The sequence below is a fragment of the Oncorhynchus clarkii genome, chromosome 30, assembly GCF_045791955.1.
Source record: "Oncorhynchus clarkii lewisi isolate Uvic-CL-2024 chromosome 30, UVic_Ocla_1.0, whole genome shotgun sequence".
Classification (NCBI taxonomy): domain Eukaryota; kingdom Metazoa; phylum Chordata; class Actinopteri; order Salmoniformes; family Salmonidae; genus Oncorhynchus; species Oncorhynchus clarkii.
Genome location: NC_092176.1, coordinates 39,292,334 through 39,314,983, shown reverse-complemented (window position 1 = coordinate 39,314,983; position 22,650 = coordinate 39,292,334). Strand labels below are relative to the sequence as shown.

Here is a 22,650-nt window from a genome sequence, read left to right as displayed (position 1 = left end):
GTGAGACATATCCCTGTTGTGAGACATATCCCTGTTGTGAGACATATCCCTGTTGTGAGACATATCCCAGTTGTGAGACATATCCCTATTGTGAGACATATCCCTGTTGTGAGACATATCCCTGTTGTGAGACATATCCCTATTGTGAGACATATCCCTGTTGTGACACATATCCCTATTGTGAGACATATCCCTATTGTGAGACATATCCCTGTTGTGAGACATATCCCTATTGTGAGACATATCCCTGTTGTGAGACATATCCCTATTGTGAGACATATCCCTGTTGTGAGACATATCTCTGTTGTGAGACATATCTCTATTTTGAGACATATCCCTATTGTGAGACATATCTCTATTGTTAGACATATCTCTGTTGTGAGACATATCTCTATTGTGAGACATATCCCTATTGTGAGACATATCTCTATTGTTAGACATATCTCTGTTGTGAGACATATCTCTGTTGTGAGACATATCCCTGTTGTGAGACATATCCCTGTGGTTAGACATATCTCTGTTGTGAGACATATCCCTGCAGGAGCTCGTGCACACACACATAAAACTACAGGAAAACATTCAAGGAGAGCACTGTTCAACTGCAACACAAAATGTGCTAATACACACACAGGTGTGTTTCTGCATCAGTACAACAGACAGACAGCGATTCAACCGGTCTGATCTGGTCTCTACCTCAGCTTACCTTCACTGTCTCAACCTGTCTGACCTGGTCTCTACCTCAGCTTACCTTCACTGTCTCAACCTGTCTGATCTGGTCTCTACCTCAGCCTACCTTCACTGTCTCAACCGGTCTGATCTGGTCTCTACCTCAGCTTACCTTCACTGTCTCAACCTGTCTGATCTGGTCTCTACCTCAGCTTACCTTCACTGTCTCAACCTGTCTGATTTGGTCTCTACCTCAGCCTACCTTCACAGTCTCAACCTGTCTGATCTGGTCTCTACCTCAGCCTACCTTCACTGTCTCAACCTGTCTGATCTGGTCTCTACCTCAGCTTACCTTCACTGTCTCAACCTGTCTGATCTGGTATCTACCTCAGCTTACCTTCACTGTCTCAACCTGTCTGATCTGGTCTCTACCTCAGCCTACCTTCACTGTCTCAACCTGTCTGATCTGGTCTCTACCTCAGCTTACCTTCACTGTCTCAACCTGTCTGATCTGGTCTCTACCTCAGCTTACCTTCACTGTCTCAACCTGTCTGATCTGGTCTCTACCTCAGCCTACCTTCACTGTCTCAACCTGTCTGATCTGGTCTCTACCTCAGCCTACCTTCACTGTCTCAACCTGTCTGATCTGGTCTCTACCTCAGCTTACCTTCACTGTCTCAACCTGTCTGATCTGGTCTCTACCTCAGCTTACCTTCACTGTCTCAACCTGTCTGATCTGGTCTCTACCTCAGCTTACCTTCTTCATGCCCGCTGTGGCTTCAATCTATCCAGAAGGACATAGAAAAATGAGAGAAAACAGAAACAAGGACAAGAGAAAATAAAAAGTTGAGTGGGCTCATAACGTCAGCAGAACCATAGGTTGACTATTATGCTGTATTCAATTTACCATAAAACCCTATCCAATGTTGTTCCAATGGTGTCAGTTGCTACGTAGACTACATTATTGAATTGGTGAGGGGGGTGAATAGGGTGTAGAATACAGTATTGTATTGGTGGGGGGGGGGGGGGGTGAATAGGGTGTGGAATACAGTATTGTATTGGTGGGGGGGGTGAATAGGGTGTAGAATACAGTATTGTATTGGTGGGGGGGGGGGGGGGTAAATAGGGTGTAGAATACAGTAATGTATTGGTGGGGGGGGGTGTGAATAGGGTGTAGAATACAGTATTGTGTTGGTGGGGGGTGTGAATAGAGTGTAGAATACAGTATTGTATTGGGGGGGTGAATAGGGTGTAGAATACAGTATTTTGTTGGTGGGGGGGGTGTGAATATGGTGTAGAATACAGTATTGTGTTGGTGGGGGGTGTGAATAGGGTGTAGAATACAGTATTGTATTGGGGGGGGGGTGTGAATAGGGTGTAGAATACAGTATTGTATAGGGGGGGTGTGAATAGGGTGTAGAATACAGTTTGTGTTGGTGGGGGCGTGTGAATAGGGTGTAGAATACAGTATTGTGTTGGTGGGGGTGTGAATAGGGTGTAGAATACAGTATTGTATGGAGGGGGGGGGTGTGAATAGGGTGTAGAATACAGTATTGTGTTAGTGGGGGGTGTGAATAGGGTGTAGAATACAGTATTGTGTTGGTGGGGGGGTGTGAATAGGGTGTACAATACGCTATTGTATTGGTGGGGGGGGTGTGAATAGGGTGTAGAATACTGTATTGTATTGGGGGGGGGGGTGAATAGGGTGTAGAATACAGTATTGTATTGGGGGGTGTGTGAATAGGGTGTAGAATACAGTATTGTATTGGTGGGGGGGGGGGGTGAATAGGGTGTAGAATACAGTATTGTGTTGGTGGGGGGGGGGGGTGAATAGGGTGTAGAATACAGTATTGTATTGGGGGGGGGGGGGTGAATAGGGTGTAGAATACAGTATTGTGTTGGTGGGGGGGGTGTGAATAGGGTGTAGAATACAGTATTGTGTTGGTGGGGGGGGTGTGAATAGGGTGTAGAATACAGTATTGTATTGGTGTGGGGGGGTGAATAGGGTGTAGAATACAGTATTGTATTGGTGGGGGGGTGTATAGGGTGTAGAATACAGTATTGTATTGGTGAGGGGGTGAATAGGGTGTAGAATACGCTATTGTATTGGTGTGTGGGGGGGGGTGAATAGGGTGTAGAATACAGTATTGTATTGGTGTGGGGGGGGGTGAATAGGGTGTAGAATACAGTATTGTATTGGTGAGGGGGTGAATAGGGTGTAGAATACAGTATTGTATTGGTGTGGCGGGGGGGGGGGGTGAATAGGGTGTAGAATACAGTATTGTATTGGGGGGGGGGGGTGTGAATAGGGTGTAGAATACAGTATTGTGTTGGTGGGGGGTGTGAATAGGGTGTAGAATACAGTATTGTATTGGGGGGGTGAATAGGGTGTAGAATACAGTATTTTGTTGGTGGGGGGGGTGTGAATATGGTGTAGAATACAGTATTGTGTTGGTGGGGGGTGTGAATAGGGTGTAGAATACAGTATTGTATTGGGGGGGGTGTGAATAGGGTGTAGAATACAGTATTGTATGGGGGGGGGGGGGGGGTGTGAATAGGGTGTAGAATACAGTTTGTGTTGGTGGAGGCGTGTGAATAGGGTGTAGAATATAGTATTGTGTTGGTGGGGGTGTGAATAGGGTGTAGAATACAGTATTGTATGGGGGGGGGGGTGTGAATAGGGTGTAGAATACAGTATTGTGTTAGTGGGGGGTGTGAATAGGGTGTAGAATACTGTATTGTATTGGGGGGGGGGGTGAATAGGGTGTAGAATACAGTATTGTATTGGGGGGGGGGGTGAATAGGGTGTAGAATACAGTATTGTATTGGGGGGGGGTGAATAGGGTGTAGAATACAGTATTGTATTGGTTGAGGGGGTGAATAGGGTGTAGAATACAGTATTGTATTGGTGTGGCGGGGGGGGGGGGTGAATAGGGTGTAGAATACAGTATTGTATTGGGGGGGGGTGTGAATAGGGTGTAGAATACAGTATTGTGTTGGTGGGGGGTGTGAATAGGGTGTAGAATACAGTATTGTATTGGGGGGGGTGAATAGGGTGTAGAATACAGTATTTTGTTGGTGGGGGGGGTGTGAATATGGTGTAGAATACAGTATTTTGTTGGTGGGGGGTGTGAATAGGGTGTAGAATACAGTATTGTATTGGGGGGGGGTGTGAATAGGGTGTAGAATACAGTATTGTATGGGGGGGGGGTGTGAATAGGGTGTAGAACACAGTTTGTGTTGGTGGGGGCGTGTGAATAGGGTGTAGAATACAGTATTGTGTTGGTGGGGGTGTGAATAGGGTGTAGAATACAGTATTGTATGGAGGGGGGGGGGTGAATAGGGTGTAGAATACAGTATTGTGTTAGTGGGGGGTGTGAATAGGGTGTAGAATACAGTATTGTGTTGGTGGGGGGGTGTGAATAGGGTGTACAATACGCTATTGTATTGGTGGGGGGGATGTGAATAGGGTGTAGAATACAGTATTGTATTGGTGAGGGGGTGAATAGGGTGTAGAATACAGTATTGTATTGGTGTGGCGGGGGGGGGGGGGGTGAATAGGGTGTAGAATACAGTATTGTATTGGGGGGGGGGGTGTGAATAGGGTGTAGAATACAGTATTGTGTTGGTGGGGGGTGTGAATAGGGTGTAGAATACAGTATTGTATTGGGGGGGTGAATAGGGTGTAGAATACAGTATTTTGTTGGTGGGGGGGGTGTGAATATGGTGTAGAATACAGTATTGTGTTGGTGGGGGGTGTGAATAGGGTGTAGAATACAGTATTGTATTGGGGGGGTGTGAATAGGGTGTAGAATACAGTATTGTATGGGGGGGGGGGGGGGGTGAATAGGGTGTAGAATACAGTTTGTGTTGGTGGAGGCGTGTGAATAGGGTGTAGAATATAGTATTGTGTTGGTGGGGGTGTGAATAGGGTGTAGAATACAGTATTGTATGGGGGGGGGGGGGTGAATAGGGTGTAGAATACAGTATTGTGTTAGTGGGGGGTGTGAATAGGGTGTAGAATACTGTATTGTATTGGGGGGGGGGGGTGAATAGGGTGTAGAATACAGTATTGTATTGGGGGGGGGGTGAATAGGGTGTAGAATACAGTATTGTATTGGGGGGGGGTGAATAGGGTGTAGAATACAGTATTGTATTGGTTGAGGGGGTGAATAGGGTGTAGAATACAGTATTGTATTGGTGTGGCGGGGGGGGGGGGTGAATAGGGTGTAGAATACAGTATTGTATTGGGGGGGGGTGTGAATAGGGTGTAGAATACAGTATTGTGTTGGTGGGGGGTGTGAATAGGGTGTAGAATACAGTATTGTATTGGGGGGGGTGAATAGGGTGTAGAATACAGTATTTTGTTGGTGGGGGGGGTGTGAATATGGTGTAGAATACAGTATTTTGTTGGTGGGGGGTGTGAATAGGGTGTAGAATACAGTATTGTATTGGGGGGGGTGTGAATAGGGTGTAGAATACAGTATTGTATGGGGGGGGGTGTGAATAGGGTGTAGAACACAGTTTGTGTTGGTGGGGGCGTGTGAATAGGGTGTAGAATACAGTATTGTGTTGGTGGGGGTGTGAATAGGGTGTAGAATACAGTATTGTATGGAGGGGGGGGGGTGTGAATAGGGTGTAGAATACAGTATTGTGTTAGTGGGGGGTGTGAATAGGGTGTAGAATACAGTATTGTGTTGGTGGGGGGGTGTGAATAGGGTGTACAATACGCTATTGTATTGGTGGGGGGGGTGTGAATAGGGTGTAGAATACAGTATTGTATTGGTGTGGGGGGGTGAATAGGGTGTAGAATACAGTATTGTATTGGTGGGGGGGGGGTGTGAATAGGGTGTAGAATACTGTATTGTATTGGGGGGGGGGGGGGTGAATAGGGTGTAGAATACAGTATTGTATTGGGGGGTGTGTGAATAGGGTGTAGAATACAGTATTGTATTGGCGGGGGGGGGGTGTGAATAGGGTGTAGAATACAGTATTGTGTTGGTGGGGGGGGGGGGGGGGGTGAATAGGGTGTAGAATACAGTATTGTATTGGGGGGGGGGGGTGAATAGGGTGTAGAATACAGTATTGTGTTGGTGGGGGGGGTGTGAATAGGGTGTAGAATACAGTATTGTATTGGTGTGGGGGGGTGAATAGGGTGTAGAATACAGTATTGTATTGGGGGGGGTGTGAATAGGGTGTAGAATACAGTATTGTATGGGGGGGGGGTGTGAATAGGGTGTAGAATACAGTTTGTGTTGGTGGAGGCGTGTGAATAGGGTGTAGAATATAGTATTGTGTTGGTGGGGGTGTGAATAGGGTGTAGAATACAGTATTGTATGGGGGGGGGGGGGTGTGAATAGGGTGTAGAATACAGTATTGTGTTAGTGGGGGGTGTGAATAGGGTGTAGAATACTGTATTGTATTGGGGGGGGGGGGGGTGAAAAGGGTGTAGAATACAGTATTGTATTGGGGGGGGTGTGAATAGGGTGTAGAATACAGTATTGTGTTGGTGGGGGGGGGGGGGGGTGAATAGGGTGTAGAATACAGTATTGTATTGGGGGGGGGGGGGGGGTGAATAGGGTGTAGAATACAGTATTGTATAGGGGGGGGGGGTGAATAGGGTGTAGAATACAGTATTGTATTGGTTGAGGGGGTGAATAGGGTGTAGAATACAGTATTGTATTGGTGTGGCGGGGGGGGGGGGGGGGGGGGTGAATAGGGTGTAGAATACAGTATTGTATTGGGGGGGGGGGTGTGAATAGGGTGTAGAATACAGTATTGTGTTGGTGGGGGGTGTGAATAGGGTGTAGAATACAGTATTGTATTGGGGGGGTGAATAGGGTGTAGAATACAGTATTTTGTTGGTGGGGGGGGGTGTGAATAGGGTGTAGAATACAGTATTGTATTGGGGGGGGTGAATAGGGTGTAGAATACAGTATTGTATTGGGGGGGGGGGGGGGGGGTGTGAATAGGGTGTAGAATACAGTATTGTATTGGGGGGGGGGGTGAATAGGGTGTAGAATACAGTATTGTGTTAGTGGGGGGTGTGAATAAGGTGTAGAATACAGTATTGTGTTGGTGGGGGGGTGTGAATAGGGTGTACAATACGCTATTGTATTGGTGGGGGGGGTGTGAATAGGGTGTAGAATACTGTATTGTATTGGGGGGGGGTGAATAGGGTGTAGAATACAGTATTGTATTGGGGGGGGTGTGAATAGGGTGTAGAATACAGTATTGTATTGGTGGGGGGGGGGGGGGTGTGAATAGGGTGTAGAATACAGTATTGTGTTGGTGGGGGGGGTGTGAATAGGGTGTAGAATACAGTATTGTATTGGGGGGGGGGGTGAATAGGGTGTAGAATACAGTATTGTATTGGGGGGGGGGGGTGTGAATAGGGTGTAGAATGCAGTATTGTATTGGGGGGGGGGGGGGGGGGTGTGTGAATAGGGTGTAGAATACAGTATTGTATTGGGGGGGGGGGGGGGTGTGTGAATAGGGTGTAGAATACAGTATTGTATTGGGGGGGGGGGGTGAATAGGGTGTAGAATACAGTACTGTATTGGGGGGGGGGTGAATAGGGTGTAGAATACAGTATTGTATTGGGGGGGGGGGGTGAATAGGGTGTAGAATACAGTATTGTATTGGGGGGGGGGGGTGAATAGGGTGTAGAATACAGTACTGTATTGGGGGGGGTGAATAGGGTGTAGAATACAGTATTGTATTGGTGGGGGAGGGGTGAATATGGTGTAGAATACAGTATTGTGTTGGTGGGGGGTGTGAATAGGGTGTAGAATACAGTATTGTATGGGGGGGGTGTGAATAGGGTGTAGAATACAGTTTGTGTTGGTGGAGGCGTGTGAATAGGGTGTAGAATATAGTATTGTGTTGGTGGGGGTGTGAATAGGGTGTAGAATACAGTATTGTATGGGGGGGGGGGGTGTGAATAGGGTGTAGAATACAGTATTGTGTTAGTGGGGGGTGTGAATAGGGTGTAGAATACAGTATTGTGTTGGTGGGGGGGTGTGAATAGGGTGTACAATACGCTATTGTATTGGTGGGGGGGGTGTGAATAGGGTGTAGAATACTGTATTGTATTGGGGGGGGGGGGTGAAAAGGGTGTAGAATACAGTATTGTATTGGGGGGTGTGTGAATAGGGTGTAGAATACAGTATTGTGTTGGTGGGGGGGGGGGGTGAATAGGGTGTAGAATACAGTATTGTATTGGGGGGGGGGGGGGGTGAATAGGGTGTAGAATACAGTATTGTATTGGGGGGGGGGTGAATAGGGTGTAGAATACAGTATTGTATTGGTGAGGGGGTGAATAGGGTGTAGAATACAGTATTGTATTGGTGTGGCGGGGGGGGGGGGGGGTGAATAGGGTGTAGAATACAGTATTGTATTGGGGGGGGGGGTGTGAATAGGGTGTAGAATACAGTATTGTGTTGGTGGGGGGTGTGAATAGGGTGTAGAATACAGTATTGTATTGGGGGGGGGGGGGGTGAATAGGGTGTAGAATACAGTATTGTATTGGGGGGGGGGGGTGAATAGGGTGTAGAATACAGTACTGTATTGGGGGGGGTGAATAGGGTGTAGAATACAGTATTGTATTGGTGGGGGGGGGGGTGAATATGGTGTAGAATACAGTATTGTGTTGGTGGGGGGTGTGCATAGGGTGTAGAATACAGTATTGTATTGGGGGGGGTGTGAATAGGGTGTAGAATACAGTATTGTATGGGGGGGGGGGTGTGAATAGGGTGTAGAATACAGTATTGTGTTAGTGGGGGGTGTGAATAGGGTGTACAATACGCTATTGTATTGGTGGGGGGGGGTGTGAATAGGGTGTAGAATACTGTATTGTATTGGGGGGGGGTGAAAAGGGTGTAGAATACAGTATTGTATTGGGGGGTGTGTGAATAGGGTGTAGAATACAGTATTGTATTGGGGGGGTGAATAGGGTGTAGAATACAGTATTGTATTGGTGAGGTGTAGAATAGGTTGTAGAATACAGTATTGTGTTGGTGGGGGGTGTGAATAGGTTGTAGAATACAGTATTGTATTGGGGGGGGGGGTGTGAATAGGGTGTAGAATACAGTATTGTATTGGGGGGGTGTGAATAGGGTGTAGAATACAGTATTGTATTGGGGGGGGGGGGGGTGTGAATAGGGTGTAGAATACAGTATTGTATTGGGGGGGGGGGGTGAATAGGGTGTAGAATACAGTATTGTATTGGGGGGGGGTGAATAGGGTGTAGAATACAGTATTGTGTTGGGGGGGGTGTGAATAGGGTGTAGAATACAGTATTGTATTGGTGGGGGGGTGAATAGGGTGTAGAATACAGTATTGTATTGGGGGGGGGGGGGGTGTGAATAGGGTGTAGAATACAGCATTGTATTGGGGGGGGGGTGTGAATAGGGTGTAGAATACAGTATTGTATTGGGGGGGGGGGGGGGGGGGGTGAATAGGGTGTAGAATACAGTATTGTATTGGGGGGGGGGGGGTGTGAATAGGGTGTAGAATACAGTATTGTATTGGGGGGGGGTGTGAATAGGGTGTAGAATACAGTATTGTATTGGGGGGGGTGTGAATAGGGTGTAGAATACAGTATTGTATTGGGGGGGGGGGGGGGGTGTGAATAGGGTGTAGAATACAGTATTGTATTGGGGGGGGTGTGAATAGGGTGTAGAATACAGTATTGTATTGGGTGGGGGGTGTGAATAGGGTGTAGAATACAGTATTGTATTGGGGGGGGGGGGTGTGAATAGGGTGTAGAATACAGTATTGTATTGGTGGGGGTGTGAATAGGGTGTAGAATACAGTATTGTATTGGGGGGGGGGGTGTGAATAGGGTGTAGAATACAGTATTGTATTGGGGGGGGGGGTGTGAATGGGGAAAACAAACCTTGTTCACTTCATTCTTTGACTAGAGTGTGAGGGGGGGTGAGGGAAAGAAAAGGACAAACCATATTAAAACAGATGACAGTGAGACACAAATATGATGGTCATTTCCTAGTTTACATAGAATAGATGGGTAACTGTTTATTAACAGATCCCTAGTATACTAGGGTTCAATATAACTTTAGGAGTGCACTACATGGCCAGAAGAACAATGCCTTCGGAAAGTATTCAGACCCCTTGACTTTTCTACATTTTATTACGTTACAGCCTTACTCTAAAAGGGATTAAATTGTTGTTTTCCCTCATCAATCTACACACAATACTGTATAATGACACATTTAAAAAAATTATATAAAATATATATATAAAAAAAATATATATATAAAATAAAATTAATTGAAATATCACATTTTCATAAGTATTCAGACCCTTTTCTCAGTACTTTGTTGAAGCACCTTTGGCAGTGACTACAGACTACAGTCTACTTGGGTATGGCGCTAAAAGCTTGGCACACCTCTATTGGTTCGGCTATGAAAAGCCAACTGACATTTACTCGTGAGGTGCTGACCTGTTGCACCCTCGACAACTACTGTGATTATTATTATTTGACCATGCTGGTCATTTATGAGCATTTGAACATCTTGGCCATGTTCTGTTATAATCTCCACCCGGCACAGCCAGAAGAGGACTGGCCACCCCACATCGCCTGGTTCCGCTCTAGGTTTCTTCCTAGGTTTTGGCCTTTCTAGGGAGTTTTTCTTAGCCACTGTGCTTCTACACCTGCATTGCTTGCTGTTTGGGGTTTTAGGCTGGGTTTCTGTACAGCACTTTGAGATTTAAGCTGATGTAAGAAGGGCTATATAAATACATTTGAATATATTTATTCAGCGAGTTTCTCCCATTCTTCTCTGCAGATCCTCTCAATGTCAGGTTGGATGGGGAGCGTCGCTGCACCGCCATTTTCAGGGCTTTCCAGAGATGTTCGATCGGGTTCAAGTCCGGGCTCTGGCTGGGCCCCTCAAGGACATTCAGAAACTTGTCCCGAAGCCACTCCTGCGTTGTCTTGGCTGTGTGCTTAGGGTCGTCAACCTTCACCCCAGTCTGAGGTCCTGAGCGCTATGGAGCAGGTTTTCATCAAGGCTCTCTCTCTACATTGTGCCATTCATCTTTCCATCAATCCTGACTAGTCTCCCAGTCCCTGCCGCTGAAAAAACATCCCACAGCATGATGCCACCACCATGCTTTACCGTAGGGATGGTGTCAGGTTTCCTCAAGATGTGACGCTTGTCATTCAGGACAAAGAGTACAATCTTGGTTTCATCAGACCAGAGAATCTTGTTTCTCATGGTGTGAGGCCTTTAGGTGCCTTTTGGCAAACACCAAGTGGGCTGTCATGTGCCTTTTACTGAGGAGTGGCTTCCGTCTGGCCACTCTACCATAAAGGCCTGATTGGTAGAGTGCTGCAGAGATGGTTGTCCTTCTGGAAGGTTCTCCCATCTCCACAGAGGAACTCTGGAGCTCTGTCAGTGACCATCGGGTTCTTGGTCACCTCCCTGACCAAGGCCCTTCTCCCCCGATTGCTCAGTTTGGCAGGGAAGCCAGCTCTAAGAAGAGTCTTGGTGGTTCCAAACTTCTTCCATTTAAGAATGATGGAGGCCACTGTGTTTTTGGGGACCTTCAATGCTGCAGAATCCTTTGTACCCTTCCCCAAATCTGTGCCTCGACAAAATCCTGTCTCGGAGCTCTACGGACAATTCCTTCGACGTCATGGATTGGTTTTAGCTCTGACATGCACTGTGAACTGTGTGACCTTATATAGACAGGTGTGTGCCTTTCCAAATCATGTCCAATTAATTGAATTTACCACAGGTGGACTCTAATCAAGTTGAAGAAACAACTCAAGGATGATCAATGGAAACCAGATGCACCTGAGCTCAATTTCAAGCATCATAACAAAGGGTCTGAATAATTATGGAAATAAGGTATTTCCGTTTTTTTTTTAAATACATTTGCAAAAATGTACACTTTTTCACTTCGTCATCATGGGGTATTGCGTGTCGACTGATTATGACATTTTTTTTATTTAATTGATTTTAGAAAAAGGCTATAACGTTACAAAATGTGGAAAAAGTCAAGGGGTCTGAATACTTAATCAGGGGAGCGTCGCTGCTCAGCTATTTTCAGGTTTCTCCAGAGATGTTCGATAGGGTTCAAGTCCGGGCTCTGGCTGGGCCCCTCAAGGACATTCAGAAACTTGTCCCGAAGCCATGCACTGTATGTGGACACCCCTTCAACGGACAAATCTGGGTTTGGCGGATACCAGGAGAACGCTTCCTATCCCTATGCATAGTGTCAACTGTAAAGTTTGGTGGAGGAGGAATAAGGGTCTGGGGCTATTTTTCATGGTTCGGGCCCCTTAGTTCCAGTGAAGGGAAATCTTAACGCTACAGCATACAATGACATTCTAGATGATTCTGTGCTTCCAACTTTGTGGAAACAGTTTGGGGAAGGCCCTTTCCTGTTTCAGCATGACAATGCCCCCATGCACAAAGCTAGGTCCATACGAAAAGGTTTGTCTAGATCGAAGTGTAAGAAATTGACTGGCCTGCAAAGAGCCCTGACCTCAACCCCAGCGAACTCCTTTGGGATGAATTGGAGCGCTGACTGCGAGCCAGACCTAATCGTCCAACATCAGTGCCCGACCTCACTAATGCTCTTGTGGCTGAATGGAAGCAAGTCCCTGCAGCAATGTTCCAACATCTAGTGGAAATCTTTCCCAGAAGAGTGGAGGCTGTTTTAGCAGCAAAGGGGGACCTACTCCATATTAATGCCCATGGTTTTGCAATGAGATGTTCGACAAGCATCTCTTTTGGCCATGTAGTGTATTCTCAGTCACAATGCATGCGGTCCCCCTGACACAATCTAGACTCATGTCTCAGTTAACTGAGAAAACTAAATATTGTTTTGCTCAAACGGTCAGGTTCCAAATGAGAACGATTCAGCTAGCGGGAAGGGAACTGTATCCTGAACAGGATTCTGGGAAATGGCTGAGTCACTGGCCAATCACTCAGCAGTTATAGAACAGCAGTAGGCGACGCACTCTAACTAATGATAAACTCCCTGGCTTGTGTCCCAAATGACAACCTATACCCTATAAAGTACACCACTACTGACCAGGGCTCATAAGGCTCTGGTCAATAGTAGTGCACTATATAGGGACAAGGGTGCCATTTGGAACGCATATCTGTGTTGTGTGTAGCACACTCATTCACTTCCTCGCTTCCTAGGACGGTGGCTGTGCATTTGGAAACGGTCATTAGGTTCCCGTCTATGTACTGTATGTGGTGATTCGGCTTCATACTGTGAACAGGTACTTCTGTCTATTCTGCATTATACTTTACCCTCTAGATCTCAAGTGCTGTGCTTAGGCCTGTACATTCCTACTCATCCTCAATGTCACACTTGCTCACACACTCAACTAACTTCTAAATGTAAATCACAGTATTGTGGCGATAAAAAACCACCCACCTTTTTGCTGATGTTGTCCTCCTTCAGAGGACAGAAGTAACAGAGAGTTTTAGTCTCACGCAAAAGTACATGACCGGTCACACACACACACATTCCCAAAGGCAAACAAATTCATACACACGCACATGAACTCATGAACTCAAATTTATAGAAACAGATTAACGCTTGTGTGAAGGCTGGTTAAATGATATAGGAGACAGGAGGAGACAGTAGGAGACAGGATCGAGGAGACAGTAGCAGAGAGGATATAAGAGACAGGAAGAGACAGGATACAGGAGACAGCGGGAGACGGAAGAAGACGGGAGGAGACAGGAGATAGGAGACAGGAAGAGAGAGGGTATAGGAGACAGGAAAAGAGAGGGTATAGGAGAAAGGAGGAGACAGGATATAGGAGACAGGATATAGGAGACAGGATATATGAGACAAGAGGAGATAGGAGGAGACAGGATATAGGAGACAGTAGGAGACAGAGTACATGAGACAGGAAGAGACGGTAGGAAACAATAGGAAACAGTAGGAGACAGGATATAGGAGACAGGATATAGGGGACAGTAGGACACAGGATATAGGAGACAGGATATAGGAGACAGGATGACTGTATTGAACTAGACAGTAGGAAACAGTAGGAAACAGTAGGAGACAGGATATAGGAGACAGGATATAGGGGACAGTAGGACACAGGATATAGGAGACAGGATATAGGAGACAGGATGACTGTATTGAACTAGACAGTAGGAAACAATAGGAAACAGTAGGAGACAGGATATAGGAGACAGGATATAGGGGACAGTAAGACACAGGATATAGGAGACAGGATATAGGAGACAGGATATATGAGACAAGAGGCAATAGTAGGAGACAGGGTAAAGGAGACAGGAAGAGACGGTAGGATACGGTAGAAAACAATAGGAAACGGTAGGAGACAGGATATAGGGGACAGTAGGACACAGGATATAGGAGACAGGATATAGGAGACAGGATGACTGTATTGAACTAGAGGATGAGAGGAGTGAAGAGGGAGGGATGACTGTATTGAACTAGAGGATGAGAGGAGTGTAGAGGGGATGAGGAGGGAGGTTGAACTTAAAGCTCAGATAAACCAACCTGCTTCTCCTTGTCTTTCTTCTCAGCCTATAGAAGCCAGGGAGACATACAAGTGGAATGAGTTATGCTTCGAACACACAGACACACACACAGACACACCGTCCATATGCCACTACTGTGCTGTACCTCATCGTATGTATCTCAGACAATGTCATTGTGAGGCATCTGTCATCAGGAGAGCTAACAGAATCGTGTTGCTCTCTGTCACACACACACACACACACACACACATACACACACACACACACACACACACACACACACAGTATTGTAACACACACACACCAGAGGGACACACCTTTTCCTTCTTCTTGTCAAGCTTTAGGAAAAATAAAACAAATGAGGTAAACATGATGGCTAGAGATGATAGAACAACATAACTACTAAATCAAATCAAGAAGAGTGAGATGGGAGAGGTTGGAGGGGAGTGAGATGGGAGAGGTTGGAGGGGAGTGAGACGGGAGAGGTTGCAGGGGAGTGAGACGGGAGAGGTTGGAGGGGAGTGAGACGGGAGAGGTTGGAGGGGAGTGAGACGGGAGAGGTTGGAGGGGAGTGAGACGGGAGAGGTTGTAGAGGAGTGAGACGGGAGAGATTGGTGGGGAGTGAGACGGGAGAGGTTGGAGGGGAGTGAGATGGGAGAGGTTGGAGGGGAGTGAGACGGGAGAGGTTGGAGGGGAGTGAGACGGGAGAGGTTGGAGGGGAGTGAGACGGGAGAGGTTGGAGGGGAGTGAGACGGGAGAGGTTGGAGGGGAGTGAGACGGGAGAGGTTGGAGGGGAGTGAGATGGAAGAGGTTGGAGGGGAGTGAGATGGGAGAGGTTGGAGGGGAGTGAGGATGTGATATAAGCTCAATGTTTCCTGACAAACACACACACTTGATCTTAGAGCCAACCATTTCACAACATGAATGGACAGAGGAGTGATATACATAAATAATCTCAACACAACCAAACCTTGTCTTTCTCACTGTCCACATCACCGTCATCACCCTACAGGAGGCCAAGGGAGACAACCACATTCAAGAATAGGCACAACCTACATATAACCTACACACAACCTATACCATAACCTGAACAACTTCAGCAAGACTGAAAATGCAGCTCCAATACACTTAAATTCTAATATTGTAGATTTTAAAATGCAAATCTACAACATCATCTTCAAACTGGTTGGTTATACACCAATGAGGAGATGGATATGTCAGCTGAGACTAGTACAAATACACTGAAACAACACACCACATACACAGTCTATATTGGACACTGGAAGTTGTTTGATACCGCCACTGCCTTGAGAACCATTGTCCTTTTTGTCCCTAGTCAACAAACCTTTCTTTGCTCCTTATCCTTGTTGTCAATCTGAAGAGGAGAAGACGAGAGCGAGAGAGAAAGAGAGAGAGATACTGTCCTCAGATGCTTAAAGTGCCAGCCCCCTCCCAGACCCATAAGCACACACACTCTTTCTCTCTCACACACACACAAAGTACCAAGGAGTAGGGCAGAGGAACACATAACACACCCAGGGCAGGTTGGGAGTAACCATTTACAAACAGACCTATCTAGCATCAACCAAACAGTAATTGACAAACTATTAATTTGTTTGAGCCTCAAGTAGTCAGTCTATGGCCATTACCTTTTCAACCTCTCAGAGCAGGTATGATAATGGTAGATATGTTGAATGTTAGATATCTAACATTATCACACAAGCATCCAGCTATCCCCTTCTGTTAGCATTGCTGCTATGATGCTATCCCTCCCTGTTCTCTCCAATGCTAATATCTACCATTATCCCACTAGCATCCAGCTATCCCTCACTGTTATCTCCAATGCTTATATCTACCATTATCCCACTAGCATCCAGCTATCCCTCACTGTTATCTTCAATGCTAATATCTACAATTATCCCACTAGCATCCAGCTTGCCCTCCCTGTTATCTCCAATGCTAATATATACTATTATCCCACCAGCATCCAGCTATCCCTCCCTGTTATCTCCAATGCTAATATCTTCCATTATCCAACCATTTTTCCTTCCCTTTTCTTTAATCTGAATAAAGTTTTTAGAAGTTGGAATCGTCCCCCAGCGTGGAGATAAGAGCAACCCATTTTACCAGCCCACCTCCCATGTGGAGAGACATAACACATTCAATTATCTGCTGGCTCCCTGCTAGTCACTAGTCTATTAACGTCTCACTCTAGAGGAGGAAGGGAAGACGTCATGCTGAGGAGATGTTGTAAATCTCTTAAATGGCGTTGTGGAGCTAAGTGAGGCTGTGAGAAGCTGTGAGAGTAGCTTTACTAGGCCATTCGACTGCTGCCACTAACGACTACCACAAGACTACGAGCAACATTTTGAATGTTTACATGAAGACAGAGGGGATTTAAAGGGATCGGTATACACAGCCATCTTTCCCCTAGAACCCCCTCACCTCTGAGCCAGCGTCCGAGTCCGAGCAACCAGACTGAGACAAGAAAAAGGAGGGCGAGACAAAGAGGTGAAAAAGACCTTACCCCCATGACCCATAAGGAGATGTTGATTTCCTGCCTTAAACCAACAAAGTAATTTTCTTCTGTATGTAAAGTGTTTACAACAACAATGTGAGTATGAGGTCAAGTCTAGGTTATATTGCAGGTTGCTCAGGATAATTTTATACATACAGTATGTATATACATATACACCTTAACCCTATTGATACCAACTAGACAACTGTCAGTTTAACTCTGGTATCAGTGACCAAGTTATACAACACTATTAGATCAAGCAGTCCAGTCAAGTCCCGTATCTCCTCTTACCTCCGACTAGCAGCCAAATGAAAATCCCAGAAAATAATGGGAAAAAAAGAAGAAGGTTTAATATGTATCAGTAGGGGAGGGGATTGTTGACAATGATGTAGTGGTAAATAAAATAGGTGGGTAAACTCTGATCGCGAAAAAAAATAAAAAATAATGCTCCCTACGCTTTCCATGCATTTTTAAACAAAAGGTGGGTAAACTGTTGGGCAAAACAAACACTTTGCTCTATACAAACTACAGGCTAACGCTAACACTGAACTCTATACAAACTACATGCTAACGCTAACACTGAACACTGAGCTCTATACAAACTACATGCTAACGCTAACACTGAACACTGAGCTCTATACAAACTACAGGCTAACGCTAACACTGAACTCTATACAAACTACATGCTAACGCTAACACTGAACACTGAGCTCTATACAAACTACATGCTAACGCTAACACTGAACTCTATACAAACTACATGCTAACGCTAACACTGAACTCTATACAAACTACATGCTAACGCTAACACTGAACTCTATACAAACTACATGCTAACGCTAACACTGAGCTCTTTACAAACTACCGCCCAACGCTAACACTGAGCTCTATACAAACTACATGCTAACGCTAACACTAAGCTCTATACAAACTACAGGCTAACGCTAACACTGAACACTGAGCTCTATACAAACTACATGCTAACGCTAACACTGAGCTCTTTACAAACTACCGCCTAACGCTAACACTGAGCTCTATACAAACTACATGCTAACGCTAACACTGAGCTCTATACAAACGACATGCTAACGCTAACACTGAGCTCTATACAAACGACATGCTAACGCTAACACTGAGCTCTATACAAACTACAGGCTAACGCTAACACTGAGCTCTATACAAACTACATGCTAACGCTAACACTAAGCTCTATACAAACTACAGGCTAACGCTAACATTGAACACTGAGCTCTATACAAACTACAGGCTAACGCTAACACTGAGCTCTATACAAACTACATGCTAACGCTAACACTGAGCTCTATACAAACTACAGGCTAACGCTAACACTGAGCTCTATACAAACTACATGCTAACGCTAACACTAAGCTCTATACAAACTACAGGCTAACGCTAACACTGAACACTGAGCTCTATACAAACTACAGGCTAAAGCTAACACTGAACCCTGAGCTCTATACAAACTACAGGCTAAAGTTAACACTGAACACTGTTCACTATACAAACTACAGGCTAAAGCTAACACTGAACTCTATACAAACTACAGGCTAAAGCAAACACTGAACACTGTGATCTATACAAACTACAGGCTAAAGCAAACACTGAACACTGTGATCTATACAAACTACAGGCTAAAACTAATACTGTGCATTGTACAAACTACAGGCTAAACATTCAATATTGTGCTCTATGCAAACAAGCTGAAGTTCACACTGAAAACTATGCTCTAAAAACTCTGTCCTCTGTATGGGAGGGTAATACCCACCACGTCATCCTCCCCCTCGTTGTCGGTTAGAGCCTGGAGAGGACAAACACACAACCCTCAGTTTCAATGAGAGATGTAAGCTGAAACCGCACCACTGTTTAAAAGCTGAGAGAAATTCAGTGCCCTTTTCATTGACAAGACAGCCCAGAAAAAAAATGTTAACTTACAGTGTTGTCAACAACGACCTAGAGTATGACAGAAAACAACTAGATACTATGCCATATTATAGTAGCATCTTAACTGCCTGTGTTAGATGGACAGACCTACCCCCTCATCGAACTCCTCAGGCTCCTCCTCATCCTCAAGCTTAGGAGAAAAACGGGTACATCATCAATCAATTCAATCAAATGTATAAAACCCTTCATGAAGGCGTCCTGTTTAAATCCACACAATGTAACAACATGGGAGTCCGGGGGGTACCATCGCTGATATCAAAAATAAGGATTCTAGAACAGTCACACAAGGAATCATACACTACTGTTCAAAAGTTTGGGGTCATTTAGAAATGTCCTTGTTTTTTAAAAAGAAAAGCTTTTTTTAAATTTTTTTTATCAATCAACCATCAAGCCAATTCAACTTGTGGGAGGTGCTTCAGGAAGGGGTGAAATCTCTTCAGATTACCAACTAGAATGCCAAAGGTCTGCCAGGCTGTAATTGCGGCAAATGGAGGATTCTTTGACGACAGAAAAGTTTGAAGGACACAATTATTATTCCAATTGAAAATCATTATTTATAACCGTGTCAATGTCTTGACTATATTTCCTAATCATTTAGCAAATCATTTCATGTATGTTTTTATGGTAAACAAAGACATTTCTAAGTGACCCCAAACTTTTGAACAGTAGTGTATATGGATGGAGAGAAGTCTACAGACCAACAAGAAGTTATATAGGGATGGAGAGGTCTACAGACCAACAATAAGTTATATAGGGATGGAGAGGTCTACAGACGTACAGGAAGTTATATAGGGATGGAGAGGTCTACAGACCTACAAGAAGCTACATATGGATGGAGAGGTCTACAGACCAACAAGAAGCTACATATGGATGGAGAGGTCTACAGACCTACAAGAAGCTACATATGGATGGAGAGGTCTACAGACCTACAAGAAGCTACATATGGATGGAGAGGTCTACAGACCTACAAGAAGCTACATATGGATGGAGAGGTCTACAGACCTACAAGAAGCTACATATGGATGGAGAGGTCTACAGACCTACAAGAAGCTACATATGGATGGAGAGGTCTACAGACCTACAAGAAGCTATATATGGATGGAGAGGTCTACAGACCTACAAGAAGCTATATATGGATGTTGATACATTTTTCATAAGGAAAAATCAAGTCAGAAAATTCCAAGTGGAAAGAAGCCTTTTTAATCCGTAAATAAAACTGTAAATGCACACTAGGTTGAAAATGTCCTTCATTGCAGGAACGTTCTCCTGCAACAGGGTGATCAAATTAAGAACCTACATCTGTGTAGTTGCTATAGGGAAGCCAACACTTCCAGCCATTGGTTTTCATCCATGTCCTTATTTGATTTGTTTGGTTGTCTTTGCCATGACAACAAACCAAAGACAGAGAGGTGCTGGCTGCAACACGAACAGACAGGCTAAGGAGAAGATCCTAGGTACAGGACAGGATTTAGTCGGGATGTTGCGTTGAGATATATAGGCACTGGTGTGGATCTGGGTCATAGAAGGAAAGGGCAGAGGTGCGAGGAGAGAGAGAGGGTCACCTTGGACCCAGGAACAGCCTTTGGACCTTTGACCTACCATACACTCCTCTGCGGCGACCTGGAGACACACACACACACACACACCTGCTGGTTAGTCTTCATATTGCTTCGATATGCTCTGAACCACTTTATGTACACGCACACATACACACACGCACACGCACACACGCGCACGCACGCACGCACACACACACACACACTCACACACACACACACACACACACACACACACACACACACACACACCTTATTTTGGGATCCCTCGTAATCGAGTAAGATTCCCCCCCCGGCACCTAAGTATAATGTGTAAAGTGTCTGACAACGTTGCTTCTCACCTGTTTAGCCCCCATGCACTCAAACATCTTCTCCAACAAGACCCGCATCTGTTGTATGTTATTCATCAACACACATGGCTGGGAGAGAGGGAGGAAAAGAGATGGAGACAGAAAGAGAGAGGGAGAGAGAAAGAGAGATAAGAGACAAAGAAAAGAGAGGAGAGAGAAACAAAAGAGAGTAAAATAGAAGGTGTGTGTTGAGGTGAAGTGAGATTCAGAGAGGCGAGAGAGTAAAAGAGAAGGTGTGTGTTGAGGTGAAGTAAGATTCAGAGAGGCGAGAGAGTAAAAGAGAAGGTGTGTGTTGAGGTGAAGTGAGATTCAGAGAGGCGAGAGAGTAAAATAGAAGGTGTGTGTTGAGGTGAAGTGAGATTCAGAGAAGCGAGAGAGTAAAATAGAAGGTGTGTGTTGAGGTGAAGTGAGATTCAGAGAGGCGAGAGAGTAAAATAGAAGGTGTGTGTTGAGGTGAAGTGAGATTCAGAGAAGCGAGAGAGTAAAATAGAAGGTGTGTGTTGAGGTGAAGTGAGATTCAGAGAGGCGAGAGAGTAAAATAGAAGGTGTGTGTTGAGGTGAAGTGAGATTCAGAGAAGCGAGAGAGTAAAATAGAAGGTGTGTGTTGAGGTGAAGTGAGATTCAGAGAAGCGAGAGAGTAAAATAGAAGGTGTGTGTTGAGGTGAAGTGAGATTCAGAGAGGCGAGAGAGTAAAATAGAAGGTGTGTGTTGAGGTGAAGTGAGATTCAGAGAAGCGAGAGAGTAAAATAGAAGGTGTGTGTTGAGGTGAAGTGAGATTCAGAGAGGTGAGAGAGTAAAATAGAAGGTGTGTGTTGAGGTGAAGTGAGATTCAGAGAAGCGAGAGAGTAAAATAGAAGGTGTGTGTTGAGGTGAAGTGAGATTCAGAGAGTCGAGAGAATAAAATAGAAGGTGTGTGTTGAGGTGAAGTGAGATTCAGAGAAGCGAGAGAGTAAAATAGAAGGTGTGTGTTGAGGTGAAGTGAGATTGACTTTTAGTAACTAAAAAAACAAAGGTGTTTTATAAGCTCTAAAGATGATGCAGTACAGAAGCTGTAGAGAGAGGACACAGTGTCCTTCAGAAATTAGTTTTGAAGTGGATACAGTCTATCGGTTCCTAAAGGAACCCTGTTGAGAGAATGCAGTACTCACTATCTTCTCCTTCTGGCAGTAGGAGGGGAACTCCTTGGACAGGATAGCACAGTATTGCATCAGCACCTTTGTGATGGTCTGGAGAGAGAGAGAGAACAGTCAGAAAACACCTTGGTGATGGTCTGGAGACAGAGAGAACAGTCAGAAAACACCTTGGTGATGGTCTGGAGACAGAGAAAACAGTCAGAAAACACCTTGGTGATGGTCTGGAGACAGAGAGAACAGTCAGAAAACACCTTGGTGATGGTCTGGAGACAGAGAAAAACAGTCAGAAAACACCTTGGTGATGGTCTGGAGACAGAGAGAACAGTCAGAAAACACCTTGGTGATGGTCTGGAGACAGAGAAAACAGTCAACAACACCTTGGTGATGGTCTGGAGACAGAGAGAACAGTCAGAAATTCTTAAATAATTATTAAATAACTCAGCTGACAGAGAGAGAGAAAGAAGGAGAGTGACAGCTTTCTACCCTGCAGACTGATACAACACAGCAACCACTGGGGTTTCACCCTGCAGACTGATACAACACACCAACCACTGGGGTTCTACCCTGCAGACTGATACAACACACCAACCACTGGGGTTTCACCCTGCAGACTGATACAACACACCAACCACTGGGGTTTCTACCCTGCAGACTGATACAACACACCAACCACTGGGGTTCTACCCTGCAGACTGATACAACACACCAACCACTGGGGTTCTACCCTGCAGACTGATACAACACACCAACCACTGGGGTTCTACCCTGCAGACTGATACAACACACCAACCACTGGGGTTCTACCCTGCAGACTGATACAACACACCAACCACTGGGGTTCTACCCTGCAGACTGATACAACACACCAACCACTGGGGTTCTACCCTGCAGACTGATACAACACACCAACCACTAGGGTTTCTACCCTGCAGACTGATACAACACACCAACCACTGG

General features: G+C 45.4%; 1 protein-coding gene across 1 annotated transcript in view; it reads right to left on the bottom strand.

Moving 5' to 3' along the window:
- LOC139389327 (protein unc-13 homolog B-like) overlaps positions 1-22,650 on the bottom strand; it is a 93,783-nt gene that overhangs the window by 10,803 nt on the left and 60,330 nt on the right. The window contains exons 19-24 of the mRNA XM_071135994.1: positions 21,709-21,786; positions 20,552-20,629; positions 14,194-14,220; positions 13,090-13,110; positions 9,566-9,586; positions 1,424-1,450 (exon numbers count right to left, since the gene is read on the bottom strand). Coding sequence (XP_070992095.1) covers positions 1,424-1,450; positions 9,566-9,586; positions 13,090-13,110; positions 14,194-14,220; positions 20,552-20,629; positions 21,709-21,786 — 252 coding nt within the window. The remainder of the gene's footprint in view (positions 1-1,423; positions 1,451-9,565; positions 9,587-13,089; positions 13,111-14,193; positions 14,221-20,551; positions 20,630-21,708; positions 21,787-22,650) is intronic.